Here is a 16,671-nt window from a genome sequence, read left to right as displayed (position 1 = left end):
GTGGAGATATAAAACAACCCTTATAGTGGAGATATAAAACAACCCTTATAGTGGAGATATAAAACAACCCTTATAGTGGAGATATAAACCTGAGATATAAAACAACCCTTATAGTGGAGATATAAAACAACCCTTATAGTGGAGATATAAAACAACCCTTATAGTGGAGATATAAAACAACCCTTATAGTGGAGATATAAACCAGAGATATAAAACAACCCTTATAGTGGAGATATAAAACAACCCTTATAGCGGAGATATAAAACAACCCTTATAGTGGAGATATAAAACAACCCTTATAGTGGAGATATAAACCTGAGATATAAAACAACCCTTATAGTGGAGATAGAAACCAGAGATATAAAACAACCCTTATAGTGGAGATATAAACCTGAGATATAAAACAACCCTTATAGTGGAGATAGAAACCTGAGATATAAAACAACCCTTATAGTGGAGATAGAAACCAGACGTCGGGATGGTATTTTAATAGATACGTTCATGCATGTGCTATAAGGTTCATTGACATTCACCATCACGTAGTTGTGGTTCAGTTCCAAGCAGCGTAACTTCAGCTGTGGATATTTAAGTTGAAACAAAAACACTCACGAGTTAACAAGACAATAAAATAGGCATTGACATCATAGAGACACACGGAGGTTCAAAGTGAGATATAAAACACCGCTTATAGTGCTCAACCCTTAGGATAGCTCCTGAATATAAAACAACCCTCATAGTGGAGATATAAACTGCTGAGATAAAAACAACCTGAAAGAAGAAACTTATAAAACATCCATAGCTGGAGATATAAACCTGAGATATAAAACAACCCTTATAGTGGAGATATAAACCTGAAAAAACAACCCTTATAGTGGAGATATAAACTTATAAAACAACCCAAAGTGGAGATATAAAACCTGCTCATAGTGGAGATATAAAACCTGTGAAGAAGACTTCAACCCTTATAGTGGAGATATCTGCTCAGGAAGCTATAAAACCTTATAGTGGAGAAAACTTCAACCCAAAGATATAAAACAACTCATAGTGGAGATATAAACCTGAGATATAAAACAACCCTTATAGTGGAAGATATAAACCTGCTCAGATATAAAACAACCCTTATAGTGGAGATATAAACTTATAAAACTTCTGCTAGTGGAGATATCCTGAAAGACAACCCTTATAGTGGAGATATCCTCAGAAGCTCCTTAAAGAAGATTTCATCCAAAGCTTCTGCTCAGGAAGCTCCTTAAAGAAGACTTCATCCAAAGCTTCACAGAACCTTAATGATCTACTGTGACTATCGAGGCAGAACCAGACATATATCTAGAGGACACACACAGAACTTTTAAATCATGTTTTCACACAGTCAGGAGACTCAGGGTAGAGCGGAACCATCAGGATAAACACAGTAGGAACACAGTCAGGGGACAGAGAGACAGGAGGAGCCATCAGGTCAGGGGACAGAGAGACACTAGGAACCATCAGGTCAAGGGACAGAGAGACAGGAGGAACCATCAGGTCAGGGGACAGAGAGACAGGAGGAACCATCAGGTCAAATAGGGGACATCATAGAGACAGGAGGTTCAACCATCAGGTCCTGAAGGGACAGACTTCAGACACTGCTCAGGAACCATCAGGTCAGGGACAGAGACTAGACAGGAGGAACCATCAGGTCAGGGGATCTAGAGAGACAGGAGGAACCATCAGGTCAGGGGACAGAGAGACAGGAGGAACCATCAGGATAAACACAGTCAGGGGGGACAGAGAGACAGGAGGAACCATCAGGTCAGGGGACAGAGAGACAGGAGGAACCATCAGGTCAGGGGACAGAGAGACAGGAGGAACCATCAGGTCAGGGAACAGAGAGACAGGAGGAACCATCAGGTCAGGGGACAGAGAGACAGGAGGAACCATCAGGTCAGGGGACAGAGAGACAGGAGGAACCATCAGGTCAGGGGACAGAGAGACAGGAGGAACCATCAGGTCAGGGGACAGAGAGACAGGAGGAACCATCAGGTCAGGGGACAGAGAGACAGGAGGAACCATCAGGTCAGGGGACAGAGAGACAGGAGGAACCATCAGGTCAGGGGACAGAGAGACAGGAGGAACCATCAGGTCAGGGGACAGAGAGACAGGAGGAACCATCAGGTCAGGGGACAGAGAGACAGGAGGAACCATCAGGTCAGGAGACAGAGAGACAGGAGGAACCATCAGGTCAGGGGACAGAGAGACAGGAGGAACCATCAGGTCAGGGGACAGAGAGACAGGAGGAACCATCAGGTCAGGGGACAGAGAGACAGAAGGAACCATCAGGATGAACACAGGAAACCATTGTATATCTGTTTACAGTAGGTTCCTTACATGTAATCTGTTGTTATTGTCTCCGATGATCTATGCCCTGTCTGAATCTGTAAACAACTTCATGAGGTGTGCTTGATGTGTTTGTTTTCTCACAGATTCTGGGTCCCATCGGTGTCAACTAAACAGAGTTAAATGATTTGTTTCACTGATGTTCTGATTATGCACCTGCTGTGGGTTCATTTAGAACTTGGCATTTGATTTGATTTGATTTCATAGTCACCCTTCAAGTAAAGGTCATTGTCTGCCTGAAAACATGAACAAACAAAAGATACAGAGAGAGAGAGAGAGAGAGAGAGAGAGAGAGAGAGAGAGAGAGAGAGAGAGAGAGAGAGAGAGAGACAGAGAGAGAGAGAGAGAGAGAGACAGAGAGAGAGAGACAGAGAGAGAGAGAGAGAGAGAGAGAGACAGAGAGAGAGAGAGAGAGAGAGAGAGAGCAGAGAGAGAGAGACAGAGACAGAGAGAGAGAGAGAGAGAGAGAGAGAGAGAGAGAGAGAGAGAGAGACAGAGCCACTCATGTTTATTCATCACTCCCTCCAAACACTTTTTTGAGTCTGTTTGAAGGACACAGCCTTCAAGGTACATTTGCCTTCAAGGCATTTCTCTCCTCTTTAATTCTAGTCCCACAACATTGGCTACCAACCAACTTCAAGTTTCTCTCATCCCAAACTTCACATCCATCCACAACACATTGTTCAAAGCCCCAGTGTAGCGCAGGAGATAAAGTCAATGTTGGACTTGGTAAAGCTACATCTGGGAGGGCGTACGAACGGCGAACACTAAATCCTACAGAGAAGTTAACTCTGGCTGGGATGCTGTGTTGTGGTCATCTGGGAAGCATATCAAAGGAAAAGTTGCCTGCAAGGCAGATCAGCCTCAGGCACAAAAATGATTTACAAAAAAAAGAGAAAACAATTGATTTAAAAAAATGATGTGTACTCAGACTACCCACACTAAAACAGCTTGTTAAAGTACAGCTACATTTTTTTCATATTTCTAAAGGGTTTTAAAGGATTTAAGGATTAAGAGTTTTCCCCATCCCACTTAGCATTTTATATTTTACCACCCCCCGTTAGTAAGTTCATTTCTCTTTCCTCACAATGATTAAAATGGTTTTATTTCTAGACTGCAGTTATTGTATAATTAATGTGTAATGTAATTAGCATAAAGGGTTCTAGATTACTCAAATGATCTGTGTGTAGGTTACAAACAGATAGAAGTAGGAGCAGTTCATTCGAAGGACAAGCCTACTGCAATAAGAACACACACCTTGTCCTTAGTAGTGGAGTTTACTCACCATATACTGGAGGGTTCTAAACGGAATTTACTCACCATATACTGGAGGGTTCTAAACGGAATTAACTCACCATATACTGGAGGGTTCCACATGGTATTTACTCACCATATACTGGAGGGTTCTAAATGGAATTCACTCACCATATACTGGAGGGTTCTAAACGGAATTTACTCACCATATACTGGAGGGTTCTAAACGGAATTTACTCACCATATACTGGAGGGTTCTAAATGGAATTTACTCACCATATACTGGAGGGTTCTAAACGGAATTTACTCACCATATACTGGAGGGTTCTAAACGGAATTTACTCACCATATACTGGAGGGTTCTAAACGGAATTTACTCACCATATACTGGAGGGTTCTAAACGGAATTTACTCACCATATACTGGAGGGTTCTAAACGGAATTTACTCACCATATACTGGAGGGTTCTAAACGGAATTTACTCACCATATACTGGAGGGTTCTAAACGGAATTTACTCACCATATACTGGAGGGTTCTAAACGGAATTTACTCACCATATACTGGAGGGTTCTAAACGGAATTTACTCACCATATACTGGAGGGTTCTAAACGGAATTTACTCACCATATACTGGAGGGTTCTAAACGGAATTTACTCACCATATACTGGAGGGTTCTAAACGGAATTTACTCACCATATACTGGAGGGTTCTAAACGGAATTTACTCACCATATACTGGAGGGTTCTAAACGGAATTTACTCACCATATACTGGAGGGTTCTAAACGGAATTTACTCACCATATACTGGAGGGTTCTAACGGAATTTACTCACCATATACTGGAGGGTTCTAAACGGAATTTACTCACCATATACTGGAGGGTTCTAAATGGAATTTACTCACCATATACTGGAGGGTTCTAAACGGAATTTACTCACCATATACTGGAGGGTTCTAAACGGAATTTACTCACCATATACTGGAGGGTTCTAAACGGAATTTACTCACCATATACTGGATGGTTCTAAACAGAATTTACTCACCATATACTGGAGGGTTCTAAACGGAATTTACTCACCATATACTGGAGGGTTCTAAACGGAATTTACTCACCATATACTGGAGGGTTCCACATGGTATTTACTCACCATATACTGGAGGGTTCTAAATGGAATTCACTCACCATATACTGGAGGGTTCTAAATGGAATTTACTCACCATATACTGGAGGGTTCTAAATGGAATTCACTCACCATATACTGGAGGGTTCCACATGGTATTTACTCACCATATACTGGAGGGATCTAAATGGAATTCACTCACCATATACTGGAGGATTCTACATGGTATTTACTCACCATATACTGGAGGGATCTAAATGGAATTCACTCACCATATACTGGAGGGTTCCACATGGTATTTACTCACCATATACTGGAGGGATCTAAATGGAATTCACTCACCATATACTGGAGTATTCTAAATGGTATTTACTCACCATATACTGGAGGGTTCTAAAAATAATGTACTCACCATATACTGGAGGGTTCTAAATATAATGTACTCACCATGTACTGGAGGGTTCTAAATGGAATTTACTCACCATTTAGAATATGTACAAATTCCACATAGAACCCTCCAGTATATGGTGAGTACATTCCATTTGAAATATGTACAGATATTAACTGTGAGTTCATTAAGCTACAGCCAGGTAAGAGAACAGTACCCTGGTATTAACTGTGGGTTCATTAAGCTATAGCCAGGTAAGAGAACAGTACCCTGGTATTAACTGTGGGTTCATTACAGCCAGGTAAGAGAACAGTACCCTGGTATTAACTGTGGGTTCATTAAGCTACAGCCAGGTAAGAGAACAGTACCCTGGTATTAACTGTGGGTTCATTACAGCCAGGTAAGAGAACAGTACCCTGGTATTAACTGTGGGTTCATTAAGCTATAGCCAGGTAAGAGAACAGTACCCTGGTATTAACTGTGGGTTCATTAAGCTACAGCCAGGTAAGAGAACAGTACCCTGGTATTAACTGTGGGTTCATTAAGCTACAGCCAGGTAAGAGAACAGTACCCTGGTATTAACTGTGAGTTCATTAAGCTACAGCCAGGTAAGAGAACAGTACCCTGGTATTAACTGTGGGTTCATTACAGCCAGGTAAGAGAACAGTACCCTGGTATTAACTGTGGGTTCATTAAGCCAGCCAGGTAAGAGAACAGTACCCTGGTATTAACTGTGGGTTCATTACAGTACCCTGGTATTAACTGTGAGTTCAGCTACAGCCAGTAAGAGAACAGTACCCTGGTATTAACTGTGGGTTCATTAACTGTAAGAGAACAGTACCCTGGTATTAACTGTGGGTTCATTAAGCTACAGCCAGGTAAGAGAACAGTACCCTGGTATTAACTGTGGGTTCATTAAGCTATAGCCAGGTAAGAGAACAGTACCCTGGTATTAACTGTGGGTTCATTAAGCTACAGCCAGGTAAGAGAACAGTACCCTGGTATTAACTGTGGGTTCATTAAAAAAACTACTGCTTAGCCAGTAAGAGAACAGTACCCTGGTATTAACTGTGTGATGTTCATTACAGCCAGGTAAGAGAACAGTACCCTGGTATTAACTGTGAGTTCATTACAGCCAGGTGAGAGAACAGTACCCTGGTATTAACTGTGAGTTCATTACAGCCAGGTAAGAGAACAGTACCCTGGTATTAACTGTGGGTTCATTAAGCTACAGCCAGGTAAGAGAACAGTACCCTGGTATTAACTGTGGGTTCATTAAGCTATAGCCAGGTAAGAGAACAGTACCCTGGTATTAACTGTGGGTTCATTAAGCTACAGCCAGGTAAGAGAACAGTACCCTGGTATTAACTGTGGGTTCATTAAGCTACAGCCAGGTAAGAGAACAGTACCCTGGTATTAACTGTGGGTTCATTAAGCCAGGTAAGAGAACAGTACCCTGGTATTAACTGTGGGTTCATTAAGCCAGGTAAGAGAACAGTACTCTGGTATTAACTGTGGGTTCAGGGCTATTTTGGTAAGAGAACAGCGAGGTATTAACTGTGCCAGGTAAGAGAACAGTACCCTGGTATTAACTGTGGGTTCATTAAGCCAGGTAAGAGAACAGTACTCTGGTATTAACTGTGGGTTCATTAACAGCCAGGTAAGAGAACAGTATTAACTCTGAAGTGGCATTAACTGTGGGTTCATTAAGCCAGGTAAGAGAACAGTACCCTGGGCAAAAAGTATTAACTGTGGGTTGACATTTCAAGGTAAGAGAACAGTACCCTGGTATTAACTGTGGGTTCATTAAGCCAGGTAAGAGAACAGTACCCTGGTATTAACTGTGGGTTCATTAAGCTACAGCCAGGTAAGAGAACAGTACCCTGGTATTAACTGTGGGTTCATTAAGCTAAGAGAACAGCCAGTGTTCATTAAGGCCAGGTAAGAGAACAGTACCCTGGTATTAACTGTGGGTTCATTAAGCTACAGCCAGGTAAGAGAACAGTACCCTGGTATTAACTGTGGGTTCATTAAGCCAGGTAAGAGAACAGTACTCCGGTATTAACTGTGGGTTCATTAAGGCAGGTAAGAGAACAGTACTCTGGTATTAACTGTGGGTTCATTAAGCCAGGTAAGAGAACAGTACTCTGGTATTAACTGTGGGTTCATTAAGCCAGGTAAGAGAACAGTACTCTGGTATTAACTGTGGGTTCATTAAGCCAGGTAAGAGAACAGTACCCTGGTATTAACTGTGGGTTCATTAAGCCAGGTAAGAGAACAGTACCCTGGTATTAACTGTGGGTTCATTAAGCCAGGTAAGAGAACAGTACTCTGGTATTAACTGTGGGTTCATTAAGCCAGGTAAGAGAACAGTACCCTGGTATTAACTGTGGGTTCATTAAGCCAGGTAAGAGAACAGTACTCCTGGTATTAACTGTGGGTTCATTAAGCCAGGTAAGAGAACAGTACTCTGGTATTAACTGTGGGTTCATTAAGCCAGGTAAGAGAACAGTACTCTGGTATTAACTGTGGGTTCATTAAGCCAGGTAAGAGAACAGTACCCTGGTATTAACTGTGTGTTTGTTGAGCTGCATCAGAAGCAGCATCTAGCTTGTGGGTGTTTATCTCCAACCCAGCGGATGCTCAGGAGATTCCTCCAGACACTGCTACAAAGACAGGGAGGCAGCATTCAAGATGGGTTATCCATGCTCTCCTACCCTCCTCTCCACTAGCCTCCAAACATAATGATTTGTCACAAATGGCACCCTATTCCCTATAAAGGGCACTAATTTTGACCAGGGCAGTGGGCCGTGTTCAAATGTAGTGCACAACATAGGGAATAGGGTGCATTTTGTGACGCCTCCATACCAATGGATGGTGGATAGCACCCAGGAGCTAGGTCAGGGGTCATTTTTTAAAACAAGTCTTAAGGGTCAGAGTTCGTCACAACCCAACGGCCTCCAGCAACTATAATGTTAATGAAGAGTGTAAAATTCTCTCTGGCGAGAATCCTGGAGTGAGCTGGCCCATTATTTAGTGGGGGTCTCTGATGCTGGAGGGATGGATGGAGAGAGATGGATGGAAGGAGAGAGATGCCTTTCTCTCTCTCTCAGTGGGCAAATCGGGGTCTGCTGATGCTTAGATGGAGGGATAGACTTTTCTTTATCTTGGCTAGGTCGCTGTTATAAACGAGAACTCGTTCTCAACTGGCCTACCTGGTTAAATTAAGGTGATGTAAAACATTTAATTAAAGACTACCCTACCATGAACCTTATCCATGCCTTTCCTACCACAGTTACAGGGCGAGATCACTACTTCAGTCATCTTTATTTAACCTCTATATAACTAGGCAAGTCAGTTAAGAACAAATTCTTATTTACAATGACAGACTATCCCGGCCCAAACCCTAACCCGGACGACGCGCTGGGCCAATTGCACGCCACCCCTATGGGACTCCCGATCACGGCCTGGTTGTGATACAGCCTGGAATCGAACCAGGGAGTCTGTAGTGGCGCCCTCTTAGCGCTGAGATGCAGTGCCTCGGCCCGCTGCGCCACTCGAGAGCCCAAAAACTTCAGCACCAAGTGAGCAACGGAGCAAACGCTTGGGTCGATTTAAATCTGTATCTCCTACCTTTTCTTTTTCTGGAGCCCAAACTGGTTGAAATTGTTTGAACAACAACAGATTGGTGGTGAGATTGGTGGTGAGATTCAAGTTGTACACAGTTAGGGGGTAGCCTAGTGGTTAGAGCGTTGGACTAGTAACCGCAAGTTCAAACCCCCGAGCTGACAAGGTACAAATCTGTCGTTCTGCCCCTGAACAGGCAGTTAACCCCACTGTTCCTAGGCCGTCATTGAAAATGAGAATTTGTTCTTAACTGACTTGCCTAGTTAAATAAAGGTAAAATAAAATAAATAAAATGACAGCTTCAATCCCACATTACCCGTCTCGATGTGCTATTTCTGCCAGACTAACGACAATAAACATGTAGATTACAGGTTTGTATTCCCGACACGTCCCCTCATTCCAATGACAGTTGCATCTCACAAACAACAACAACAAAACATGCCTAGTTTTCCACCGTTAAATCAAACTGATTTTAGGCCAGAGTGAAGACAACATTTACATAACGAGGCCTAGAGATCGAGTCCACAGTGAAGACAACATTTACATAATGAGGCCTAGAGATCGAGGCATAACGAGGCCTAGAGATCGAGGCCACAGTGAAGACAACATTTACATAACGAGGCCTAGAGAGTGAGGCCATAGAGTGAAGACAACATTTACATAACGAGGCCTAGAGATCGAGGCCATAGAGTGAAGACAACATTTACATAACGAGGCCTAGAGATCGAGGCCATAGAGTGAAGACAACATTTACATAACGAGGCCTAGAGATCGAGGCCATAGAGTGAAGACAACATTTACATAACGAGGCCTAGAGATCGAGGCCATAGAGTGAAGACAACATTTACATAACGAGGCCTAGAGATCGAGGCCATAGAGTGAAGACAACATTTACATAACGAGGCCTAGAGATCGAGGCCATAGAGTGAAGACAACATTTACATAACGAGGCCTAGAGATCGAGGCCATAGAGTGAAGACAACATTTACATAACGAGGCCTAGAGATCGAGGCCATAGAGTGAAGACAACATTTACATAACGAGGCCTAGAGATCGAGGCCATAGAGTGAAGACACATTTACATTTCTGCCATAGAATGAAGACAACATTTACAAACGAGGCCTAGAGATCGAGGCCATAGAGTGAAGACAACATTTACATAACGAGGCCTAGAGATTGAGGCCATAGAGTGAAGACAACATTTACATAACGAGGCCTAGAGATCGAGGCCATAGAATGAAGACAACATTTACATAACGAGGCCTAGAGATCGAGGCCATAGAGTGAAGACAACATTTACATAACGAGGCCTAGAGATCGAGGCCATAGAGTGAAGACAACATTTACATAACGAGGCCTAGAGATTGAGGCCATAGAGTGAAGACAACATTTACATAACGAGGCCTAGAGATCGAGGCCATAGAATGAAGACAACATTTACATAACGAGGCCTAGAGATCGAGGCCATAGAGTGAAGACAACGTTTACATAACAAGGTCTAGAGATCGAACGAAGTAGTCGTAAGCTTCAATCATAAATTGCATAAATTGTGTGAACTTGCCGCAGCAACGGTATAAACATTCAAATGCAAATCTCAGTCATGAAAGAAAGTCAGGTGTAAATTTCAACCAACTTCTCTATACCTGTTCTCTTTAAAAAAATTTAAAAAATTAATTGTGTGACAATTGAATCAAAACCATCTATATTCAGCTTATTTTGAGATGTGTAAAGTTTGCAGTTATAATATATAATATTAGGAATATATTTTACACTGTTGAACTAAATGACGCGATAAAGAACCTCCTAGCAGGTTTATTTTCAGCAGTGATATACTTTACCCTGCGAGTTTATTATACTCATTTTCTATAAACTCAAATGTTTCAACGACTACAGAACTCACTGTTATCCACCCGCCTAGCGTAATTACACATGGAGCGAGAGCCTTGATTGCCATAGCAACACACATAAACACTGCACGAACAAAAGTATGTGAACACCTGCTCGTCAAACATCTCATTCATGGGCATTAATATGGAGTTGGTCCCCATTATGCCGATAGAACCTCCTCCACACTTCTAGGAAGGATTTAGTTGTGTTTCCCGAACCATAAAGAACAGCCCCAGACCATTTATTCCTCCTAGGCATTTGGGGGCAGGTAGAGTTCTCCTGGCATCCGCCAAACCCAGATTCGTCCGTCGTACTGCCAGATGGTGAAGCGTGATTCATCGTTCCAGCGAACGTGTTTCCACGGCTCCACGAGTCCAATGGCGGAAAGAGGAAGAGCTTTTAAAGAAGAGCTTTTTACACCACTCCAGCTGATGCTTGGCATTGCTTTTTACACCACTCCAGCTGATGCTTGGCATTGCTTTTAACACCACTCCAGCTGATGCTTGGCATTGCTTTTAACACCACTCCAGCTGACGCTTGGCATTGCTTTTTACACCACTCCAGCTGATGCTTGGCATTGCTTTTACACCACTCCAGCTGATGCTTGGCATTGCTTTTAACACCACTCCAGCTGATGCTTGGCATTGCTTTTAACACCACTCCAGCTGACGCTTGGCATTGCTTTTTACACCACTCCAGCCGACGCTTGGCATTGCTTTTAACACCACTCCAGCTGACGCTTGGCATTGCTTTTAACACCACTCCAGCTGATGCTTGGCATTGCTTTACACCACTCCAGCTGATGCTTGGCATTGCTTTACACCACTCCAGCTGACGCTTGGCATTGCTTTTAACACCACTCCAGCTGATGCTTGGCATTGCTTTACACCACTCCAGCTGATGCTTGGCATTGCTTTTAACACCACTCCAGCTGATGCTTGGCATTGCTTTACACCACTCCAGCTGATGCTTGGCATTGCTTTACACCACTCCAGCTGATGCTTGGCATTGCTTTTACACCACTCCAGCTGATGCTTGGCATTGCTTTTGATGCTTGGCATTGCTTTTATTACCACTCCAGCTGATAAACTTGGCATTGCACCACTGAGCTGATGCTTGGCATTGCTTTTACACCACTCCAGCTGATGCTTGGCATTGCTTTTACACCACTCCAGCTGACGCTTGGCATTGCTTTTAACACCACTCCAGCTGATGCTTGGCATTGCTTTACACCACTCCAGCTGATGCTTGGCATTGCTTTTAACACCACTCCAGCTGATGCTTGGCATTGCTTTTTACACCACTCCAGCTGACGCTTGGCATTGCTTTACACCACTCCAGCTGACGCTTGGCATTGCTTTACACCACTCCAGCTGATGCTTGGCATTGCTTTTAACACCACTCCAGCTGACGCTTGGCATTGCTTTACACCACTCCAGCTGATGCTTGGCATTGCTTTTAACACCACTCCAGCTGATGCTTGGCATTGCTTTTAACACCACTCCAGCTGATGCTTGGCATTGCTTTTAACACCACTCCAGCTGATGCTTGGCATTGCTTTTTACACCACTCCAGCTGATGCTTGGCATTGCTTTTAACACCACTCCAGCTGATGCTTGGCATTGCTTTTAACACCACTCCAGCTGACGCTTGGCATTGCTTTTAACACCACTCCAGCTGACGCTTGGCATTGCTTTTAACACCACTCCAGCTGATGCTTGGCATTGCTTTTTACACCACTCCAGCTGACGCTTGGCATTGCTTTTTACACCACTCCAGCTGACGCTTGGCATTGCTTTTTACACCACTCCAGCTGACGCTTGGCATTGCTTTTTACACCACTCCAGCTGACGCTTGGCATTGCTTTTTACACCACTCCAGCTGATGCTTGGCATTGCTTTTTACACCACTCCAGCTGATGCTTGGCATTGCTTTTTACACCACTCCAGCTGATGCTTGGCATTGCTTTTTACACCACTCCAGCTGACGCTTGGCATTGCCTTTTTACACCACTCCAGCTGACGCTTGGCATTGCTTTTTACACCACTCCAGCTGACGCTTGGCATTGCTTTTTACACCACTCCAGCTGACGCTTGGCATTGCTTTTACACCACTCCAGCTGACGCTTGGCATTGCTTTTTACACCACTCCAGCTGATGCTTGGCATTGCTTTTTACACCACTCCAGCTGACGCTTGGCATTGCTTTTACACCACTCCAGCTGATGCTTGGCATTGCTTTTTACACCACTCCAGCTGATGCTTGGCATTGCTTTTACACCACTCCAGCTGATGCTTGGCATTGCTTTTTACACCACTCCAGCTGATGCTTGGCATTGCTTTTACACCACTCCAGCTGATGCTTGGCATTGCTTTTACACCACTCCAGCTGACGCTTGGCATTGCTTTTACACCACTCCAGCTGATGCTTGGCATTGCTTTTAACACCACTCCAGCTGATGCTTGGCATTGCTTTTACACCACTCCAGCTGACGCTTGGCATTGCTTTTACACCACTCCAGCTGACGCTTGGCATTGCTTTTACACCACTCCAGCTGACGCTTGGCATTGCTTTTTACACCACTCCAGCTGACGCTTGGCATTGCTTTTTACACCACTCCAGCTGACGCTTGGCATTGCTTTTACACCACTCCAGCTGACGATTGGCATTGCTTTTTACACCACTCCAGCTGACGCTTGGCATTGCTTTTAACACCACTCCAGCTGACGCTTGGCATTGCTTTTTACACCACTCCAGCTGACACTTGGCATTGCTTTTACACCACTCCAGCTGACGCTTGGCATTGCTTTTTACACCACTCCAGCTGATGCTTGGCATTGCTTTTTACACCACTCCAGCTGATGCTTGGCATTGCTTTTTACACCACTCCAGCTGATGCTTGGCATTGCTTTTTACACCACTCCAGCTGACGCTTGGCATTGCCTTTTACACCACTCCAGCTGACGCTTGGCATTGCTTTTTACACCACTCCAGCTGACGCTTGGCATTGCTTTTTACACCACTCCAGCTGACGCTTGGCATTGCTTTTAACACCACTCCAGCTGACGCTTGGCATTGCTTTTTACACCACTCCAGCTGACGCTTGGCATTGCTTTTAACACCACTCCAGCTGACGCTTGGCATTGCTTTTTACACCACTCCAGCTGATGCTTGGCATTGCTTTTTACACCACTCCAGCTGATGCTTGGCATTGCTTTTTACACCACTCCAGCTGATGCTTGGCATTGCTTTTTACACCACTCCAGCTGATGCTTGGCATTGCTTTTTACACCACTCCAGCTGATGCTTGGCATTGCTTTTTACACCACTCCAGCTGACGCTTGGCATTGCTTTTTACACCACTCCAGCTGATGCTTGGCATTGCTTTTTACACCACTCCAGCTGATGCTTGGCATTGCTTTTTACACCACTCCAGCTGACGCTTGGCATTGCTTTTAACACCACTCCAGCTGACGCTTGGCATTGCTTTTTACACCACTCCAGCTGACGCTTGGCATTGCTTTTAACACCACTCCAGCTGACGCTTGGCATTGCTTTTTACACCACTCCAGCTGATGCTTGGCATTGCTTTTTACACCACTCCAGCTGACGCTTGGCATTGCTTTTTACACCACTCCAGCTGATGCTTGGCATTGCTTTTTACACCACTCCAGCTGATGCTTGGCATTGCTTTTTACACCACTCCAGCTGACGCTTGGCATTGCTTTTTACACCACTCCAGCTGACGCTTGGCATTGCTTTTTACACCACTCCAGCTGACACTTGGCATTGCTTTTAACACCACTCCAGCTGATGCTTGGCATTGCTTTTTACACCACTCCAGCTGACACTTGGCATTGCTTTTTACACCACTCCAGCTGACGCTTGGCATTGCTCGTGGCTTGTGTGCACGCGGCTTAGAAAATGGTTGACTATGACGGGTGCCACGTTGAAAGTCACTGAGCTCTTCAGGAAAAGGCCATTCTCCTGCCAATGTTTGTCTAGAGATTGCATGGCCGCTTGATGCTTGATTTGATACACCTGTCAGCAACGACTGTGGCTGAAATACCTGCATTGCTTGCTGTTTGTGGTTTTAGGCTGGGTTTCTGTACAGCACTTTGAGATATCAGCTGATGTACGAAGGGCTATATGAATACATTTGATTTGATTTTGATTTGAAATAGCCGAGTCCACTAATTTGAAGGAGTGTCCACATACCTGTGTTTTATATAGTGTACATTTCTCAACCGTTACACTCTATGTCTTAATCAGTCTTCCTCACAGCTGTACTGTACAGGGAGTTGTCATCAACCAGGAGTTTACATGATCACAATTAAGAGAAACACAGTAATGTACACCAGACGTTAAGGCTACATCCAAAATGCCACCTTATTCCCCATAGAGCTCTGGTCAAAAATAGTGCACTGTGTAGGGAATAGGGAACAGGGTGAGATTTTGGGACTCTTGTCTAAAGGTCTTGCTGCTGGCTCTGGTGTATTTGTTCCACCCATGATGTTCTCAGTGAGGCCACTGCCAGGACTCAATCCAAACCACTTTCTGTAGAGGAACATATGTGCACATTACTGTACTCAACCTGGTAATTGGGGAGAGGTGAGGGAACAGGCAGGAGAGGCTGGATGAGGACTGGAAAGGGGAATAAGAGATAGTCAGAGGAATGGGAACCAAATCCCAACAACAGCTCTTACCCTGGACTCATACCCCAGCCCCCAGTCCTATACCTCCGACCCCATCCCCAGTCCTATACCTCCGACCCCAGCCCCCAGTCCTATACCTCCGACCCCAGCCCCCAGTCCTATACCTCCGACCCCAGCCCCCAGTCCTATACCTCCGACCCCAGCCCCCAGTCCTATACCTCCGACCCCATCCCCAGTCCTTTACCTCCGACCCCATCCCCAGTCCTATACCTCCGACCCCATCCCCAGTCCTATACCTCCATCCCCAGTCCTATACCTCCGACCCCATCCCCAGTCCTATACCTCCGACCCCATCCCCAGTCCTATCCTCCATCCCCAGTCCTATACCTCCGACCCCAGCCCCCAGTCCTATACCTCCGACCCCATCCCCAGTCCTATACCTCCGACCCCATCCCCAGTCCTATACCTCCGACCCCATCCCCAGTCCTATACCTCCGACCCCATCCCCAGTCCTATACCTCCGACCCCATCCCCAGTCCTATACCTCCGACCCCATCCCCAGTCCTATACCTCCACCCCATACCCAGTCCTATACCTCTGACCCCATCCCCAGTCCTATACCTCCGACCCCATCCCCAGTCCTATACCTCCGACCCCATCCTATACCCCAGACCCCTCTATACCCAGTCCTTACCTCTGACCCCATACCCAGTCCTATACCTCCCAGACCCCATTGACCCAGTCCTATACCTCCGATCCCCTATACCCCATCCCCAGTCCTATACTTTGTGTCTCTGACCCCATCCCCAGTCCTATACCATCCCTCTACAGACCAGACAGACAGACCCAGACAGACAGACACCAGACAGACAGTCCTATACCTCCGACCCCATACCCAGTCCTATACCTCTGACCCCATACCCAGTCCTATACCTCCGACCCCATACCCAGTCCTATACCTCCGACCCCATACCCAGTCCTATACCTCCGACCCCATCCTAGGCCCCAGCACATCAACTCTATAATGGGCAGTTTAAATTAGCCACAAGGCTGATCTAAATCCCAACAGTTTAAAAAACAACAGCCCAGACCAAGGCCTGATTGACTGTTGACAACATACCTTAGCGAGAGAGACTGACAGGATGGAGAATTTGGACAGAGAGAGGTTATACTTCAGAAAGACCAGACCCTTCCTTAGCTGTTAAATTATCTTTGTGTCAGACTGTAGGACAGACAGGTTGACAGTTGGAGGGACAGACAGCGAGAGGACATCATCAGACAGATCAGACGATAGACTCAGACTTGTCTGAGACTGAGAGACAGACAGGACAGACATCCAGACAGACAGACAGACAGAGACAGACA

At 45.0% G+C, this 16,671-nt stretch overlaps 1 protein-coding gene across 1 annotated transcript in view; it reads left to right on the top strand.

Annotated features, from left to right (window-relative positions):
* LOC121845940 (leucine-rich repeat extensin-like protein 5) overlaps positions 1 to 16,104 on the top strand; it is a 92,857-nt gene extending 76,753 nt beyond the window's left edge. The window contains exon 4 of the mRNA XM_042318335.1: positions 15,409 to 16,104. Coding sequence (XP_042174269.1) covers positions 15,409 to 16,104 — 696 coding nt within the window. The remainder of the gene's footprint in view (positions 1 to 15,408) is intronic.
* The last annotated feature ends 567 nt before the right edge of the window (positions 16,105 to 16,671 follow it).

Source organism: Oncorhynchus tshawytscha, unplaced genomic scaffold (genome assembly GCF_018296145.1).
Source record: "Oncorhynchus tshawytscha isolate Ot180627B unplaced genomic scaffold, Otsh_v2.0 Un_scaffold_6295_pilon_pilon, whole genome shotgun sequence".
In the NCBI taxonomy this organism is placed as follows: Eukaryota; Metazoa; Chordata; class Actinopteri; order Salmoniformes; family Salmonidae; genus Oncorhynchus; species Oncorhynchus tshawytscha.
The sequence above is the reverse complement of the archived record's forward strand: the minus strand, read 5'-3'. Positions and strand labels throughout refer to the sequence as shown.